The sequence below is a fragment of the Pithys albifrons genome, chromosome 6 (genome assembly GCF_047495875.1).
Source record: "Pithys albifrons albifrons isolate INPA30051 chromosome 6, PitAlb_v1, whole genome shotgun sequence".
Taxonomy (NCBI): Eukaryota; Metazoa; Chordata; class Aves; order Passeriformes; family Thamnophilidae; genus Pithys; species Pithys albifrons.
This window is the reverse complement of record NC_092463.1, coordinates 40,044,355-40,062,544: the sequence shown is the minus strand read 5'-3', so window position 1 is coordinate 40,062,544 and position 18,190 is coordinate 40,044,355. Positions and strand designations below refer to the sequence as shown.

The following is an 18,190-nucleotide window of genomic DNA, read 5'->3' as shown; positions in this document are numbered from 1 at the left end:
TTTGCACAGCAACACTATATCCAGTCTCACTTCCACAACCAGGCACTGGGTTCAGCTGCCTTACAGAGCCCCAGGCAGAGAGGGCTGTGCAGGGTACACATGGGGAGTCCAGTGCCACAGCAGAGAGTGCAAGTGTTGCGTAGGAGGCTTAAGCCTACCAGACATCCAAAATGCTTACAGGCTGGGCAGCTGCATGTTACAACTCTCAGGCAAAGCAAGAGGGGGCCACCCAGATAGCAACAGGGTCCCCAAGTGCTCTCACTGCTGTTAAGCCCAAGAAAAAGCTGTAAGGACCTAGCTGGCAATAGCTTGCAACCCTGTCTGTGGGAACAGTAGGGCAGCAGAAAGCAGGGTGCTGGTTTTTACTCCTCTGCATGTGCTGCATTTGTCCCTCACTGCAGCAGGAAAACAGCAGGATATACCTTGAAAGCTTTTGTGCAAGCAGAGCTGCAGCAAACTGGATGCACTGCTCAAGACACCCATCCAGATATGCCAACACTACCAGTCAGGTTTTACTCCGGGCTAGAAGTAAGAATCACCTCTTAGGAACCAAATCACTCCCTGCCAGCAGGAAGCCCCTCACCCAAGGGCTGTCCTTTGGTGGCTGGATGTTGCTCTGGAGCAGCCCACCTTCCCCCAGCACTCAGCTAGCTCTGCGACCACAGTGCAAGGGCAAGGGAGCATGCTGTGTGTCCATGCTGGTCATAGTTTCCCACTTGACCCCATTTTCTGCACAACCTGATGGGGTAACCAGAGCTGCTTCAATCTGGCACCTAGAGGTGATCCCAGTGCCTCTTTCCCCCCTGAGACCCTGCCAATGTGCTGGTGAGACCCCCAAGAAACACACAGAGGAGGTGAGGGTTCAACACACTGCTTCCAGCTTTACATCCCTTCACTAAAAGTTGTTTGATGCCAAGAGGATACTCTGCAGGTGAAGTATCAACAGCAACTGACCTTCTTCTGGGCCTGATAAAGCACAAGCCTACCTGATGACAGCTACTCTGACACTGACATAGAGTCCTGGACCAAACTTCATCCACACACCTGCCTAGTCAGCACAGCTTGGCACAGGAGGGACCAGGCCTGGGCACTGTGCAGAAGCATCACACAGAGCCTCAGTAGCCTCTTGAAACAGAAGCAGCATTGGGGCTGATCTCCAGTTCCCTTCCCCTCTGCTGGGATTAGGTTTCTACTATCTGCATTTTTGCTGACATCTGTTCTGCAGCTAATGGCCAGCTCTGAATCCATTAGGTTCACCATGTCCTGGTCTCCGGATGCGCTCTGGGCATCAATACCTGTTCACCCCTGCCATTTCCTGACACTTTCACTACCATAGGCTTGTGGCAGACGGCAGTTCCTGGGGTCAGAGCTGAGCAGGGTCAGCAGCCAGGAGCTCCAGCTTTTATCCAAGTCAGTCTGCAGCAAGACCTCCACCAGCTCCAGCTGTCACTAGGACAGCTGGAACACCCAGCAGGCATCATGCCCATACAGCAAGGGGTAGGAATTCAATCTCTTGAAGTACTGACACCCAAAGTTTCCAGCTAGCAGAGTCCATGGGTAGAGACTAACAAAAGATTCCACCTCCATGCACAAATCTCCCTGCTCTCTTGAAATGCTCTTGAATAACCTGCATCAGGAGCTGCTTGCTGGTGGGACAGGGAACACCACATCCCAGCATATCTGGCCAAACCTACCCCCCTACACATGCTTGTGAAGTCTCTGTCCCCTCATGTAAAATTAATTAGTTAATTACAGCAAAAAAGAAGACAAAGGGACTTCAACAATCCCAGAGTGGACTTCTCTCTGCCTGGAGAAATTCACAAGAGGTATGACACCATCCTCCCTGCCACCTCTGAGAAGGTGCCAAGGGCATGGCTGTGAGCCAGGCCCTCAGGTGCCTGCCATGCATTGTCACCAGCAGAGCTGGGTAGCTGTTTTTGGCTGAATAATTATTGATTGAAAGCTGCAGTTTACAGACAGCTCAGAGCTATTTCCTCCTTCAATACCAGTTTTGGACAAGAACAAAATGCTTTGTTTTCCAAGCAAAAAGTCTCATTTTGCATTGTCTTGTTTGTAATTGAGTACATTTGAAAGAAAAGATAATCTTCAATTCATCTGTGTTGAGTTTTTTTTCCCTATCTAGCTTTTCATTTTTGGCACTAAATCAAGCAATTAATTATTTGTTCAGCTCTGCTCTCCAGACAAGCTGAGAGCATCACAAGCCAAAGGGCTGGAGTAGCTCTGCCCACACAGGAGTGCTGAGGTGTTGATGTTTTTTTGTCCTGCAGGCTCCTTTCAGGCCTTAGCTTGAGCTCCCTTGGGGTTAGCAGGCCCTCTCTGGCAGGGGAGGAGAGCAGGGCCCTCTGTGAGGAATGGCAGGTGCCCCACTCAAAGGGCATCCACCTGCCCCACTGAGCAGCAGTTCAAGGATACACAACAAGGTCACTACCACTACTTGAAGGACATGCTAGGAGCAGGGCTTCCCATGCCAACTGCCCTCCACAGCACAAGCATAGAATTATAGAATATTCTGAGCTGGAAGTGACCCACAAGGATCATCGAGTCCAGCTCCTGGCTGTGCACAGGACAACCCCAAAATCCCACCATGTAACTGAGAGTGTTGTCCAAACACTTCTTGAACTCAGCCAGACTTGGTGCCATGACCACTTCCCTAAGGAGCCTGTTCCAGTGCTCAACCACTCTCTGGATGAAGAATGTTTTCCTAACATCCAACCTAATCGTCTGCTCACACAGCTTCACCTCACCATGGTCTCTCACTAGTCCCGCTGGTCCTTGTGACTGGAGCAACTCTTTCAAATGCCATCTCTCACAATGCCCAACTCTAATCTAGCAGCTGGGAACACACATGGGGCACCTGACAAGTAAAGACAATCTCTTCACTTCCCTCTGCATGAAAAGCAGCTGTGCCACAGGGGAGGATATGCTCCTCACGTACAGCCAGAGCTCATGGATATAGCCTGGTGTCTCTTCCAACAGGGACTGGCCCAAACTGGGAACTGTGCTCAAGCAGCCACTCCCCTGTCTTCCTTGTCCAGAGCTATTCCTGGCACTAGTGCCCTCAGTGCCCAAGCAAGGCTGAAAGCAGAACTCATCCATACAGGAATGGAACAACTGCACTATAAATAACAAACCAGGATGGCTCAGGACAGATTCTAAAAAACCCAAGCAGCAATACTGCCATCCACTCAGGGTGCCCTGGGCACTTTGTAAGACCTGAAGTGAGTCCTGAGCTACAGAGGAGTTTACACATTGCAACACTGCAGAGAACAAGCTGCTGTACAGGCTAACACAGCAAACTTATCTGCAAAAAAGCATATGGTATGGAGCATTCTGGAACTGAGGTAGTGACTGATGGGGGCAAAAACAGAACAGGAAGTGGATCCCAGAGGGGAGGCAGGTCCCAAACCCAGGCAGTAGAAAGAAGAATGCTCCCAAGACCCAAACTCCTTACAAACCATTTCCAGCACTCCACCCCTCCTGCTCCTCTCTGTGTTCCCATCCCTGAGGCTTTTCACACTGCTGAACAAAACCCTGAACTTGCACAGCAAAGGACAAAGGCAGGGAAGAATCAGCATACCTTAACCAAGCAGCAGATGAGTGGCTCAGGACAAAAGCTCATGTCTTCTGCAATCCACAACAATCTGTCCAGTGCCCAGCCTGCACCAGGAGTCAGACAGAGGCATAAAAGCTCAGCCCATTCTGTGACCATCAGGGTCAAGTTTCCCTCCTACCTCTAGGAAGGGTCTTATTCTTCCCACCACACTCATCCTCACTACTCCCTCTTCCCTGATGGTGCCCCCATCTGGATTCACAAATACTCTGTCTTCCCCTTCTCACTGACAGCATGTGTGCTATAAGGAGATCTCAGGCTCCACAGATAGGGATCCGATCGACCTCATGCAGCACTGCCAGGCACCAGCCTCCCACTCTCAGCAGGGAGCCCTGCTCTTTCAGCAGTGCTGCAGCACAGCTCACTTGGGCATACGCTGGGAATAAGAGCACAGGAAAGGCTGTGGGGAGACTAGGAAAAGGGTGTATGCACAGGGAAGGCACAGCCATGAACCAAATCATCCAGTATATAATCACAAATGCAGCAGGGAAGCAGTTGCTTCCTCTGACAGAAAGGTTATTTTGTCAGAACAGGAAGACAGCACTTAAAAAAACCAACAACACCAAACCTCTGCTTTACTGCTCCTAGAGCTCCAAAACCAGACAGAGCACAAGAAGCAAAGACAGCCAAAGCTGACTACAAACCCACCTTGAAAATTTTGGAAGCCCATAGTTCACTTTGCTTCTCCCCCACAGCTCTCCCTCTTACCCCTCACCCTTTCTCCCCTGCACAGCAAGCAAGAGGAGAGGTAGAGGTCTTGAGTTTATCCAAGTTTCCACTCAGGGACACAGAAGCTTGGTAACAGACTGGACAGGATATGAGCACACACTGAGGAAGAGGATTAGTAACCCCCTAATCTGCACATTTTGGAGTCTAAGCATTCTACTCTGCTCTCTAATTAAACCACAGAGTGCAAAGATTGCCAGAAGGTGAAGAACATGGAGGAAGTAACCAGAGGCTGTGGCTTAAAGGCTGTTCCTTGTGGCTTAAATGCGAGGAGGGGGACATCACTGGTAGGGATGTATTCCACCTCAAGTGCTTTATGCTAGGGCTGTTGAGCATCCTGTTGGCTTTGTTGGTCCAGTCTGTGGGAGGGTTAAGGGCAGGATGAAGGGGAAACTGTGTGATAGCCTGGGGATGACAAAGGAGGTAACAAGGGGATCCATCAGACTGGACAAAGCTTCACCTGTGGCAGCTTTGTTTGGCTGGTCGTGACTTCCCTCCTGAGTTCCCTGCCTCCTGGGAAACAATACAAGCACCAGAGCACATTTGTCTCCACCTCACAGACCTGTCTGCACAAAAGAGCCTTGTTCCAGCACTTATCTGGCTCCAGGTGGGGAGGGGCTGGTGCCTCACTGCCCTGGCACCCAGGCAGGACATTCAGTTCCATGCTGGGCTCCTTTGGATCTACCTGACAGGGAAAAATTTCCTGACACAGGTAAAGAGGGAAACCTTTTACCACAGTCCATGACAAACAAAACAGTTCAAATAATGGCCCATTTCCCTCAAGCTGAACTCAGGCCTGCTGTGCCCATGCCAAGAGTAGGCAGCAAGCCTGAGCCTCCAGAAACTACCTGAGCAATGAAGACAGGAGCCCCACAGCACCAGCACAGGGAGAAAGGAAGCTGGTGCTGTAGCTGGGAGCAGGAGTGCCAGCAAATGGCCTCGCCTGCTAAAATGCTCTGCCTCCAACTCTGCCCCACCAGACAAAGACAGGGGGTTGCATGTGTGCAGGGGCAGCCTGTCACTCCAGCATCCCTCTCTTCCTTCACTTCTATTCTTTGGAATTCCTCTCTTCTGTTTGCTTTGTTTCAGACCTCAATGAACAGGAAGAAAAGGGAAGGAGCCTTGACAAATCCGATCAAGGTACAGACATGCTGAGGCTCCCTCCTGCTGGCATGCCAAGGCCTGCACTAATGAGGGGTAGAGGAGAGAGAGATGCCCACTGGGAACAGTGGCCTCACAGAAACACTTGAGGTAAAGGACAGAGTTGGAAAAGAAGCTGCTAGGGCAGAACAATGCCAGCACAAGCTCCCAGCCTTCAGAAGAAGGTCTTCCCATTTCCCCTGGCCCAGCTTGTTTCAGCTCCTCAGTCCACGTCCCAGCGACTTACTGCCTACTACAGTAGAATCAAGCAATAGACCATAGTAGTGCCTGGGGAGGAAAATCCAGACATGCATGCTCAAGCCATACAGATGGGATCACACTTTATTCCAAGGATTCATGTGGCAAATCTGGTCCCTCCCTCCAGAGAACTGGGCTTTGAGGAGCTTACAAGTGCCAGTGCTGCCTCCAGAACCTCCCCACCAGCCCCAAATACCCACAGACCCATGCTCTTCTGCCATGCACTTATCCTGCTTACCCATTTAGAAGCACTAAAACAGCAAGGGAGCAAACACATGTAAACGATCTGCTTAACACATATGATAACTAACCTTTGAAGGCTGCCAATGTTGCAGGAGTAGCTGGAAACAGCTGGAGAAGCTGGCAGAGCCTGATGGTGGCTGTGAGAACCCCCTTTAACCAAGGATTTGCAGCTTGAAGGGCAGATAAGACATCTCAGCTGTACTTGAGGGTTTTTGAGCTTGCTGTCACCTGAAACCCAAAAGACAGTCCCGTGAAGAGCTACTGCATTAGAGAGCTCTGGAACCAAGTCCCAGCACAGCCAAGAGTGCAAGAGTATCACAGATCAACAGCAACCAACACCTTGGTGCTGTCCCTTTCCTCCAGCCTGTCACAACGAACAGCTCAGTGTCACTCAAGGCTACCCAGACAGCCCATGGGAAAATGACAATTTGAGTACTGCATGTTCCTAGTCCCAGATCACTGCACTGTCCTGCAGTACATTCCCCACCCACGCACGGAGGACTGTACACATGTCCCCAGAATTGCTGGCAAAGCCACAGCCACTGTATTACATCGCAACACACAAGTCTTCACACCAACTCTTCAGCAGGATGAGGAGCTGGGGGAGGAATGCGAGTTCCTTGGCCCCCTCCCAAACATGATAGCAGCAGCAAGTGTCTAACTTGTGAGGCAAGGAAGGGATTAACTATCATGTTGAGTAACCTAAGCCCCTTTGACATACCCTGGGCAGCCTCATAATGTGAGTTAAGAGAGTCTATCCAGATAGATGCATATGGGGAGAGAGAAAGCAAGCAAAAACCACCACATAACTTGCACTGCAGAAAGCAGAGAGATCTGCACATGTTCTCCTCCTCAGAGGAAATTCTCTTCCTCTCCTGGGATCTTGCCAGTGCAACTCTTTCCTCCAGCTCCCACAGCTGGGCATATACATGTTCCACAACTGCAGACTGAAATAGATAAGGCCTTCTCCCAGGAGGCTACAAGGATTATCGTCTCATTATTAGGAGAAAGCCCAAATCAGAAGCATAGTCACACCAATATGCTGGGGCAAAGGAACTGGAGAGTTTTGATTTAAAATCTCTATCCACACATCATTGCTTCAAGATGCAGCACAGCAAGACCTTCAAAACCTACCAAAACCATCTGTCTGGTCTGTCCCACCTGTTTTAAAACCCCAAACAGTACAGCAGTGTGCTGTTTCACCCCTCCAGCCTAGCGCAGCACAATATATGACACAAGGGAGACAATATCGATCTCAACAAGGGCTGGAAACAAAAAATAATGACAGCTGCTACCTGAACAGTGAAATCTAGCAACCCCAACAAAGAAGTATAGCATCACACTGCTTAGCAAAATCCTCCTTCAGCAGCAAAGCCTGACACTACTTTTGCTTTGCAAGTCTCCCTCAGATTCTGGCTACAAGGTGGCAGTCAGCGAGAGGACAGGTATGAACCATACAGCACACTTCAGTAAACTAACATCTATTTCCTCTATCATCCTCACTCTGCTTGTCCTGATCTGTCAGCTCCAACCTCAGACCAAACGGGTCTAAAAGGGGACCCTCAAAGTTGGATACTTCTGGAACACAGGGAGCAGGATGCCAAGCCCTCCTGGCATACATTCCTTTTCCAGGTACAACTCTCCCCCAGATGTTATCAGGGCCTTGCATTTCCAGGGAGCGGTTCAGCAGGTAAGAGCCAAGCCCCTGGCACATGAGATAGGATGCAGAAGCTGCCTGCAACCCCAGAGTTTCAATAGGAAAGAGCTGGAAAAGCAAAGGCCCCTTCAGCAGAGCTAATACTGAGTGAGGAATGCCAGGCATGTTCTTTCCACATATGGCAGTGCTGCCCACTGGGATCCATCACAGCATGACCACCAGCACCACTGGGACAGCACAGTTCCCATTCTCACATGGCAGGAGCCTCACCTCCAGGGTACAGCCCAAGTCACACAGGTGCAACCCAGCGCCTAACAGTTATTTACACAGCACCGTACACAGGACTTGCCAGACCTGCAGCATGGTGGGACTGATTTCCAGGTCTGCTGACTTCTCCAGGTGTGGTCAGGGGAGCTAGGGTCAAGCTGGGGGAAGGGCAGGTCAGAAACCACAAGTGGCTGCCCCCTCATCCTCCAAAAAGCAGTTGCAGTGCCGTCTCCCTCAGGGCCCAGCCATATCTCTCCCTTGGAGTGTTTCCATTAACTCAGGCCATCAGAGAACTGTGCGTCCAAAAGTTTTTTCCAACTGCATCACATGGTTATTAAAAGACATGGCCTCTCCCTCTCAGCCTTTGGCACAGACAGATTTGAGTATTACAGGAAAGACTGCACATTGCTAATGAATTAGGGAAGGGAGTTATCCAGGTAAGAATCTGGTCCTCTAAATGGCTTTCTGGAAAAGGCATCTGAAGGCAGTCACTACCTTGCAGCAAGGCTCTGCATACATTGCCAGACATGTTATTCCTCCTGGGAAGCCAGAAAATCTCTCTCCAGAGATGCCAAGTCTGAGCTAAGCTGGGAATGGCAGGGGCACCCTGACAGAGAACAGCAACAAAATGCCTCCAAGTCAAAACACATAAAAGGCCCCTTAAGCTTGTTTTGACCTGGGTTTCTCTTCTCCTCAGAGGACCACTTCAAGTAACAGACCTGTCGGCAACAGTTCAGAAACTCAAAGACCACACTATCCACAACCCCTGCCAGCTGCTGCCTTTCCAGACCCCAGGAGGGCTGTCTGAGATCAGAGGTACAAGTTGCCACCACAAGCAATGCCACGCTCAGAGCCTGGTGTGCTTCACTGCCTTTGTCTCCTCATTTGTACAGAGATTTGGAGCTCTCCTGAGAGGTGCTGGCCTCCAGTGGGATACCATGAGTGAATCGGGGCTTCCATTCTAGGCAGGGCTCATGTGACAGGGACTAAAATATTCCCCGACATGCCTCTGTCTACATGTTACTTGATGCAAGTCATAATTTATCCCCAGCTATCCCAAAGTATTGGCTGAACTCATGCACAAGCAAAGAAAATACGTGGCCACACCATGGTGTGAGAGCTGAGAAGGGCAGGAAGGGATGCCCCAAGGAGACAGGGCCAGAAATGCCATTTCAAGCTTCCCCAGGCTGTCCTTCCAACTACAGCCGGAAAGATCCACATCCCTGACCTCATACCGCCAGGGTCCCCAGAAATGGTGTGGTCTTGTGGATCTGAGCAAAGAGTGAAACTCTGGCACAAGCAAGCTGGACTTCAGCACTGTACCGACAGATGGGCTGGCAGAATATTTGATTTTTTTTTGGTTTGCCTCTTTTCCTGCCATTAGTGCTGAGCCTGCACCCTTCATTATCAGAGTATTGGAACTATCTGGCCTCAGTTACCGCCAGTGGATTTCCAGTAAGCACAAACCCTCAGCACCCAGAGTAACAGTAAGCATTAAGGAAAGATGTTCAATGATCCTTCCAGGCACAGTCAAGAGAGAAACTAGCCCCTCAACCCAGCCTTTCACCTCCTACCCCCACCACACACCATGGGCACCACAAGCCAAGGAAATTTAAGTCCTGCCCAGTCTCATGGGTTTCCTGCTGCCCTGAGAAGCCACCCCTCCCACAGTGCTCCCTTGCAGCAAATTTACCATAAAAAGGCAGCATGCTATTCAAACTGTCCACCAAACTCACTCACTGCAGGAGGGAGATGGAAAAAAGGTACATGACAGTCGGTCGGAGGAAGGTTGGGGGTAAGGGGTGAAGAAGCAGCAGCTGTCAAAATGCTTCTCGCTCAGAGACAGAATCACACTCTCAGAGTCACGCTATTCAGAGTAGCCCAAGGACTTTGTGCATCAAGCTTCACCTCTGGCTGAAGACAAGGTGTCTTTGGCAGTCTCCTAGGCAGCCAGCTCTCAGATTGCTGTCTGGCAGAGCTAGAGCTTCTCCTTGAAGGAGAACAGCTCTGGCAGTCTGCACTGGATATGGCCCTAGAGTCACCAGCAGCACACACGTACCCCCAGCAAGCCGTGCTCCAGACCTCTGTCACGAGCTTCAGGTGCTATCTTACCCACCTTCTCACCGCACTAGCAGCTCAACCACCGTGAAATTCACAGAAGCTCACAGGTAGCATGTGAACGGAGAGTTGGGTCTAATCCATGTGATTCTAACTAAAGAGGTTTGTTTAGCGCCAGACTGCTTGCCAGCAGTATCTCGTGCCCTTTTTGAACTCAGCCTGCTGGAAAACAAACCCTCGGGGGAAGAAGACAGAGATCAGGAAGGATAAAGCGCCTGCCCATGCAACTGTAATTCCCGCCGAGGAAGCCGCAGGCACACACTGTGCCCATTGTGCAGAGGTAACCGGACAGGAGAAAGGAGGGGCAGCACTGCCCAGCTCTGCGCGCACCCGGGAGACCTGCGAGAGGCCACGAAGCGTCTTCTGGCCCACGGGCACCGCCGTCGATCTTTGCCCCGGTCGGCGTGCGGGGCCAGGCCGCGGAGCGGGCAGCCTCGGCAGAGCGGGGTCACGCTCCCGGCGGAGCGGGAGGCAGAGCCGGGGCAGGGCACGGCACGGAGGGAGGGAGGGAGGGAGGGAGGGAGACCGCGGGACCGGGCACAGGCTGGAGCCCCCTTCTGCAACAGGCTGCAGCCAGGCGGGCCCTGCGCCTCGTCCCGCCTGCGAACAGGGGCCAGCGCTAGTGCGGCAAACACTGAAGGCGGCGGGGGCCGTGCGAGTCCTGCGCGGGCTCCGGGAGAGCCCCCACTGCGCGGCCCGACCACGGCCCTCCTGCTTTCTCCTTCGCCCCCCCCAGGGTGCGGACAGGCATTGCCACCTACAGCCACGAGGACAGCAGCCGCCTTTTCCGAGGCCACTCGAACTTTCCCAGCCTCCGGGGCAGCGGCTCCCCCGACCCCGCACCCAGCAAGTGGATGCCCACGAGAGGCGCGGGGCTGCCCCTGCCCGCTCGGTCACACCTCACCCTTCCCCACGCAGAGTCCTCGCCAGGTGCAGAGCGGTGGCTCCTCCCTGCCCGGCAAGCAGCGCCCCGGGCGCGGCCATGGGTGCCCATGGAGCCCGCCCCGGGACAGGGGCTGCCGCACGCCGCTCCCCGACGGGCGGCGATGGGGCAGGCACCGCTCCCGGCGCCCGCGCTCTTTCCCCAGTGCCACCGGGAACTTTTTCCCGGTGCCGCAGCCAGCCCCGGCAGCCCGCACACCGCCGCTGGCCGCCCCGGACTCACGCACGGGCAGACCCCTCCCCGCCGCGGCGCTCGACGAACGAGTCCCCACCGACACCCGACCGTACCCCAGCTCCTCACCCTGCGGCAACCGCGTCACCCCTCGGGACAGCCCCACGACCGCTCCTGCCGCGGCCCCAGCCCTCCCGTACCTGCCCGGCCACGGCCGCCGGTCGCTCAAGCCCCCGCCCCGCCGCCCATCGCCCGCTCGGCGCTCGGCGCGGCTCGGCTGCTCGGGGCGGGGCGGGGCGCGGCGCGGCGAGGGCGGCGCCGGAAGCAGCGCGGCGGTGCCATGGCGGCGGCGGCGGCGGTGGCCCCGGCCCCGGCCCCGGCCCCGGTCCCGGTCCCGGTCCGTGCCCGCGGAGCCGGCCCGGCGTGGCGGCTGCGGCTGATGTGCCAGCGCTACCAGGAGTACGTGAGGCGGCACCCGGCCGCCACGGCCCAGCTGGAGGGCACCGTGCGGGGGCTCTCCTACCTGCTGCCAGGTGCGCGGAGGAGCGTGGGCCCTCCTCCCTCCGGCAGGGGTCTGGCCGGGGGTGCGGACGCCGCGGCGCATTGGGGTGTGGGGGCTCCCCCGGCGCCGGGCCCTCGCTGGTAGCCTCTCTCTTTCTTTCTCAGGTCGCTTCTCGGACTCGCACGCCTTGTCGGAGCTGGGTAGGTGGGCATCGGGGACCGTGCTGTGCCCTTGCGCGGGGAATGCGGGTCCGCTCCCCGGGGCCTGCATTTCACCATGGCTGGCTGCATCCTCTGGCAGCCCATGGGAGGAGTCTGCACGTCTTGCTGCCCTCCTTCCCTCGTCCCCTGCCGGGGACAGAGGCAGAAGTGCCGGTTTGGCTTGCTTTCTGTGCATCCATTCTACCGTGTTCTCTTCCTTTTCCAGTGTACTCTGCCTCCAACCTCTTAGTGCTGTTAAATGACTGGATTCTCCGAAAGGACCTGCAGCGAAGTCTGCCCGTGGTAAGGCTGGAGTGTGTAGGAGGAGGATTTGGGATACATGCTTCTTCTTTGCAAGAGCTTTCAGGGAGTGTCTGTAGAAACTTGACAGGTCTTTGCTGTGGCCTCTCTTTGCGGTCAGGTATGGAGAGGCCAGAGGCAAGCAGGTAACAGCAGCCCTGCCCTGTAGCTCCTGTTTTGGGGGAGTGGCCAGAGCACTCCCTGGACTACAGAAATCAGGCCCTGACTTGCACCAGAAACTCCACTAGTTTTTTTTGAGAAGCTCAGAATTCAAGCAGGTAGGCAGAGGTGTTGCTGTTCCCAGAGTGGGCGCTCTGGAGCGCTAAAGCTCTGATTTCATCCCTCAGACTCTTCCTTTGTATATGCTATTGAGCAAAACAGACATAAGCACCTTGCTTCTTTGTCTCACTTGCATGGGCCCCAGGCTGGCTCACACGAGTTTTTAGACCCTTGGGGGAATGGGGAGGAGGGTGGTTTTTTTGCAGATAAGCCTTTTATGTTACAAGCCTGCCCAGTGTGAGTTGGGTATGGACAGATCTCTGGCAGGAGCATCAGGTGTGCAACAAGCAAAAATACAGAAGACTTCCCTGTTTGTTAAGGTCAAAGAGAATGTCAGCTGTATTTTCTTTACTGATGCTTTTTAATGGGTTAAACCCCCATGGCTGACAGCAGCAGCAAGTTCCCATGTGAAGAGCATGGATCTAGACTGGAAGAACACCCACTATGTCTGGGTTCATGCCTGGAATCTAGACTGATGCTGTATTCACTCTGGTGTGCCTGTGGAGTCTGGATCCCCTTCACTCTACTCCAAGCTTACTTCCTCATCAGCTCTGGGCAGAGAGGAAGTTTGTTGTGTGTCTCAGCTCTGAGATGCTGCAGAGGGAAGAGTTTTGCTGTGGAGCTCAGGCACAGTGCCACCACCCAGGAGGCTGTCCTGCTGTGTCAGTTGGGGTATGAGGTAGTACAAGATACAGCTGTGATGTTCACCCTGTTTCTGGAGTAGCAGCCCTGTGTGAGACTGTGATGTTTCGATCTGCACCTGCTTGGAGGCAGATAAGTGGGCTTGTGCATAGGCTCTGTCCGCAGTGGAGGCACTACTTTGTGTTACTGGGGCTGTGACTTCCAGGACCATCTGGTGCTTATTTCTGAGGGTCCTACCAGACTGGGCTGTGTTTGTGCCCTCTCTAACTCTGGAGCAGAACCTGCAGCTTATCCCCCTCCTCCCCTTTGTGTTTTGCAGTCACTGCCCCAGCAGAAGCTGCTGACCTGGCTGAGTGTGCTAGAATGCGTGGAGGTCTTTGCAGAGATGGGGACAGCCAGGGTGTGGGGGGAGATGGGCCGGTGGACCATCATTGTCCTCATCCAGCTGGCTAAGTAAGTGCTGCGAGTGGGGGAAGGGGGAAGGGGCAGCGTGTGCTCAGAAAGGGGATCTGGAGGGTGCTCAGTAGTACTCTAGGAAAAACACCAAGCAGGACTGAGCTGCCAGTCCCTGACGTTGGGGGAGTTTGGAGCCCCATGATGTACTGGATACTGTGCCACAGAAGGGAGCAGTTTCACCTCTTTTGAGTTGCTCTGAGTGTGTCCCTCTTCTGTGGAAGCCACCTTTCTAGTGCAACAGGAACCCAGCTCCATAGTCTGCTACTGAGGGCTTCCATGTGTCTGTTCACAGAGCCATCCTTCGTCTCCTGCTCCTGCTGTGGTACAAGGCAGGCATCCAGATGTCTCCTCCCATCGTGCCACTGAACAGGGAGCAGCAGCAGCCTCTCCACCCTCAAGGTGAGTGCATAGTGTTGTCATCACTGGCTTAATGCTTTGCTGAGCCACATGTCTTGTCCTGCTGGAATTACTCATCAGAGCAGTGGTTTGTGCAGCACAAACGAGTTAGGTTAGTGGCAATGTTGTCTTACAGTCTGGAAGGAGGGGATAAAGAAGTCTAAGCCAGGAACTACTGGCTGAACTGTGAGTAAGACTGCATGTTCCCTGGTCCAACAATGAGGAAGGAGGTCCTTAGCCAGGAAAGTGTCAGGCAAATTTACCTTTTCACCTCATGTTAGCCCCTGCAGATGGTCTGGTTTGCAGTAGGTCAGCTTTTCAGTCTGCTGTTCTTGGTGGCAATGTAGGGGAGGGTGCTGCCAGCTCTGGGGTGAAGCATATTGCTTTGAAGCCTGACCCTCTGGCTGTTTTCTTCTGCAGACATGGAAAACAATTCTTCAGGAAAGGATCAGACCTATGTTGGCAAGCGTTCCAGCCGTGTTGTGCGCTCTCTCCAGAGCAGTAAGTAACTATTTTCAGCCTGAGCTGTTTCTCCTCTGTGCCCTTTCTGTTTGACGTGGGTGTGAGCAGTAAAGGGTAGAACCTTGTATTGAGACATATCTTACCAATCACTGGGCCCACTGTGGGTGGGTGTGGATTTCAAAGCAATGGGGATTCAGACATGTCCTTGAAGACTGGCACTTAAATTGTATTTTCCCAAGTGAGCTGTGCAACAGAGACAGCTCTTCATTGGGGTTATGCTTTGAGAAGCACAGATCTTCTAAGTTAATGAGAGTTACAAGTACCTCTCCCTGCTCTGTCCTCTTTGGAGGGAAGCTTTGAGGGTGCTGATGAGCCACAGCAGTTGCTATGTCTGCAGCTCTTCAAGCTTTCCTGTTTCACGTCTTCACAGTGCAGAAGGCAGTGAGGTGGTGGTGCAGGGAACATGGTAGGAAGGTGCCCTGGCTGGGATAGGATTAGTTTTCTTCCTAGTAACTAGTAGAGTACTGAGTTTTGGGTTTAGTATGAAATAATGTTAACATACTGATGTAGACTGTTGTGAAGCAGTGGTTAGTCTAAGCCAAGGACTTTTCAGTTTCCCAGGCTCTGTTAGTGAGGAAGTGCACAAGGAGCTGGAAGGGAACGTGGTCAAGATGGTTGACCTGAACTGGCCAAAGGGATATTCCATACCATAGAATGTCATGCCCAGTATATAAACTGGGGGGAGTTGGCTGTGAGAGGCCAGTTGCTGGCAGGGGATGGAATGGGTATTGGTCAGAGGATGGTGAGCAGTTGTATTGTGCACCACTTGTGTTTCTTGAGTTTAGTTATCTTCCTTTTTGTTGTTGTTGCTGTTGTTTTATTTCAATTATTAAACTATTATCTTGACCCATGAGTTTTACCTTTTTTTGATCTTCTCCCTGTTCTACTCATCGGGGGATGCTCCAGGGCCGGGGAAAGTGAGCTACCAGTTGTGTGATACTTAGTTTCCAGGTGGGACAAAACTTTCATTTGTGTTAATGACAAGATATGCTTATTTCAGCCCCATCCCTGCAGTCCCGGCACTGGGGGTCCCCCCAGCAGAGGGAGAAGTCGCAGAGCAGAAGAGCAGAGGAGATGAACCAGCCTCCCACCCCTCTGGGTCTCCAGGAAACCTTCGCAGAATCCCTCTACATTACCCGCCCTCTGCTCCACCGTATCCTGCCGCGGCTGCGTGCGAGCCCCCGCTGTACGCGGGTGGCGGCAGAGGGTGCTGCAGGCTCGGCCCTGATGCCCGGCAGCGCCTCGCCAGGTTTCACTCCCCTGACGGGGCTCTGCTTGGGCAGGGACCTCGGGACTCCTCCCTTCTCTTACACTTTGTTGGCTGCTTCAGCCGTTGGAGTTGTGGGTACATGTCCTTCAGCCCCTTCCCTGGGACCCACCCTGGACTGCCTTAGGGTGTATTCTTTTGCATTTGGCAGAGCTTTGCGGGTATCTGGGGGATCGCTTGTCTCTGCCTCTTTTTAGGCATGTCTCATCTTTCCAGTCCTTGACTGTGTGTTCCTAGTATTGAGTTTAGGAGTGTGGGGCCAGAGATCGTGGAAGCCCTGGCTCCTCTCAGCAGTCCTGGACATCTCAAGGTCAGTCTAACAGAGAGTCTTTTGTTGGTACTTGAGGTTGGTGGTGGCTGACCATTGCACTTCTCTCTTTCCCAATCCTGGGCAGGCCCTATTGAGAGAAATACACACAGGGGCTGGTTCTTTAGCTTGGAGATTGATACATTTATGCATGTTCTGCAACACTTACAGTGCTTTCTGTTCTGAGTTGATGCAGTGTGCTCTGCATGGAGCTGAGAGTGGAGGGCTTTAGAAACACACTTTCTTTTCCCTGCTGGCTGCTGCTGCTGTGAGTTAACTTCCTGCCCTCCTCCTTCCAGTCTGAGTTTGCTGAGTGATCTGAAAGACCTGAACAGGCGAGAGCGAGCGGAGCTGAGGCGACGAACCATCCTACTGCTGTACTACCTGCTGAGATCTCCTTTCTATGACCGATACTCAGAGTAAGGGGCCCCTGCTGGGCTTTTGCTGAAAATTTCCCTTTTAACTGAAATAGCATCAGGGGACTGGGTGAGTAGATCTAAAGAGGTCTGGGTGCCTGTGACCAGGTTAATCTGAGCCCTTGTGTAACAGCTGCCCTTGCTGCTTATTTGTTTAGTAGCTGGGGCAGGAGGTGTCCGGCTGGAATTGTTCATACTCTCTCCCTTCCTAGGGGCAGGATCCTTCTCCTTCTGCGTTTGTTGGCTGATTATGTGCCTGGAGTTGGCTTCGTCACACGTAAGTGGGTCCCACTGTTGTATCCCTGTTTCTTTTGAGTGAAGAAAAGTGAGGGCAGTTGGGTACATTTGTCAGTTGGTTTCCAATCTGAGGAAGTAATTGCGAAGTCCCTGGAGTGGTTAGTGCTAGTGCACCCTGTGTTGATGCTTGAGTCATTTTTAACTGGAAAAGGATGAACTGCTTCCCTGACTTGATGACAGTAGTAAACCTCTGTGTGCCCTGAGGCTGCAGAGGTCTCTGCCTCCTAGGCTGCTTCTCCTGGGCTTCCTTTCTGCCCCTCAGCTGGTGCACCAGGGCCCCGCTTTGCAGCCCTGTTTCTACACTACTTTCCTTGATCCCTAGTCTGCAGTGCAGACAAAGGGGTAAATGAATGCCTAGAATTATTGACCCAGTCAGGAACTGATTGTAAATCAAAGGGTCGAACCAGGTCTGTGTTCTGGTCCTTCACCAGAGGATCCCTTTATTATGGGCCAGAACTTCATTTCCCCTCTTCCCTGATGATATGAATCTATGGAGTTACTCATGGCAGTGATGTGACATTACATCAGCCTGGCATCAGGGGATTGATTGTTCTTTCTTTGGGGAGATCACAAAGCTGGCTAGCTCAGGAGTCACTTCCTCCAGTTAGTGATTTCAGACAGGCTTTGGAGCCTGCATTAAGCCATGTGCTACATAAGCATTTTCATTGTACAGCAGATGCTTCTGTGTTTGCACCTGCTCTCTATTGCTGTCTTCCCTGTGTCACAGCAGTGTCATCCTCTATTCATGCAGATTTTCCCCTGGCACATTGTAGAGCCCCCTGTATTCCCACTGGAGCTTGGATACATGAACTCTGAGGGAATGACTGGTGTTGCACACCATGGCTGTGCTGACCTTGTTTCACACCCCACTTGGTCCTGGCACTGCGTTGCAATGTTGCCTCCCATCTTGGCAAAAGTAACTGTTGTATTCTTGGGTTCATCTGAGTTGTGTAAGTGGAGATTTGAGATTGTTGGGTATCATAATGAGAAGGGGAGATGTACCCCATAGACACACAGATTCAAATTCTTGCATTTCTACGTGTGTGATCCCTCTCTTCTTTTGTTTCAGGGCCACTGATGGATTACTTGCCTGCTTGGCAGAAAATCTATTTCTATAACTGGGGTTGATGAGAAGATGATTATTCTCTGCTAAGATCGTGGCTGGATATTTCTAAGGAGGGCAAGCAGGCTGGGAGAGGGATGTTGATACTGTCTAATTTTCAGTTAAACCATCAATGAGAAGCTCCTGTTCTGCAGGGTGGGGAGGGGAGTGTGACTTTTTTAGCAGATCTAGCTGTGAATGATGGACACTTCATAAGTGCAGAGACTCTGGCCACCTATTTTATTGACTTTTCTGTGGCTGCAGTGATGGTGATGGGGCAACCTCTTTTTTTAAGCACTTGTCTTTTTCTCTTTTTGTACAGCTGCACTATAATAAAGCCAGGCAGCATA

General features: G+C 52.7%; 2 protein-coding genes across 8 annotated transcripts in view; one reads left to right on the top strand and one right to left on the bottom strand.

Moving 5' to 3' along the window:
• LARGE2 (LARGE xylosyl- and glucuronyltransferase 2) overlaps positions 1-12,302 on the bottom strand; it is a 25,387-nt gene extending 13,085 nt beyond the window's left edge. The window contains exons 1-2 of one of the 7 annotated variants that reach the window (XM_071558432.1): positions 11,678-11,756; positions 6,067-6,226 (exon numbers count right to left, since the gene is read on the bottom strand). Coding sequence is in view for 2 of the 7 variants with exons in the window: in XM_071558428.1 (XP_071414529.1) it covers positions 11,678-12,052 (375 nt within the window). In the remaining 5 variants the exon portion in view is untranslated. The other 6 variants (XM_071558430.1, XM_071558431.1, XM_071558433.1 and 3 more) reach the window with 6 other exon arrangements.
• Positions 11,465-18,190, top strand: PEX16 (peroxisomal biogenesis factor 16). The gene is made up of 11 exons (XM_071558450.1): positions 11,465-11,687; positions 11,821-11,856; positions 12,083-12,159; positions 13,397-13,530; positions 13,826-13,932; positions 14,350-14,430; positions 15,452-15,604; positions 15,956-16,028; positions 16,325-16,444; positions 16,654-16,718; positions 17,808-18,190. The coding sequence occupies exons 1-11, from the start codon at positions 11,495-11,497 to the stop codon at positions 17,864-17,866; spliced, it is 1,098 nt and encodes a 365-aa protein (XP_071414551.1). The 5' UTR covers positions 11,465-11,494; the 3' UTR covers positions 17,867-18,190.

Coding starts and splice junctions, on each gene's coding strand:
- PEX16 (XM_071558450.1), top strand. CDS start 11,495: ATGGCGGCGGCGGCGGCGGTGGCCCCGGCCCCGGCCCCGGCCCCGGTC. Junction 13,531..13,825: donor GTCCTCATCCAGCTGGCTAA/GTAAGTGCTGCG, acceptor GTCTGTTCACAG/AGCCATCCTTCGTCTCCTGC. Junction 16,445..16,653: donor TTCTATGACCGATACTCAGA/GTAAGGGGCCCC, acceptor CTCCCTTCCTAG/GGGCAGGATCCTTCTCCTTC.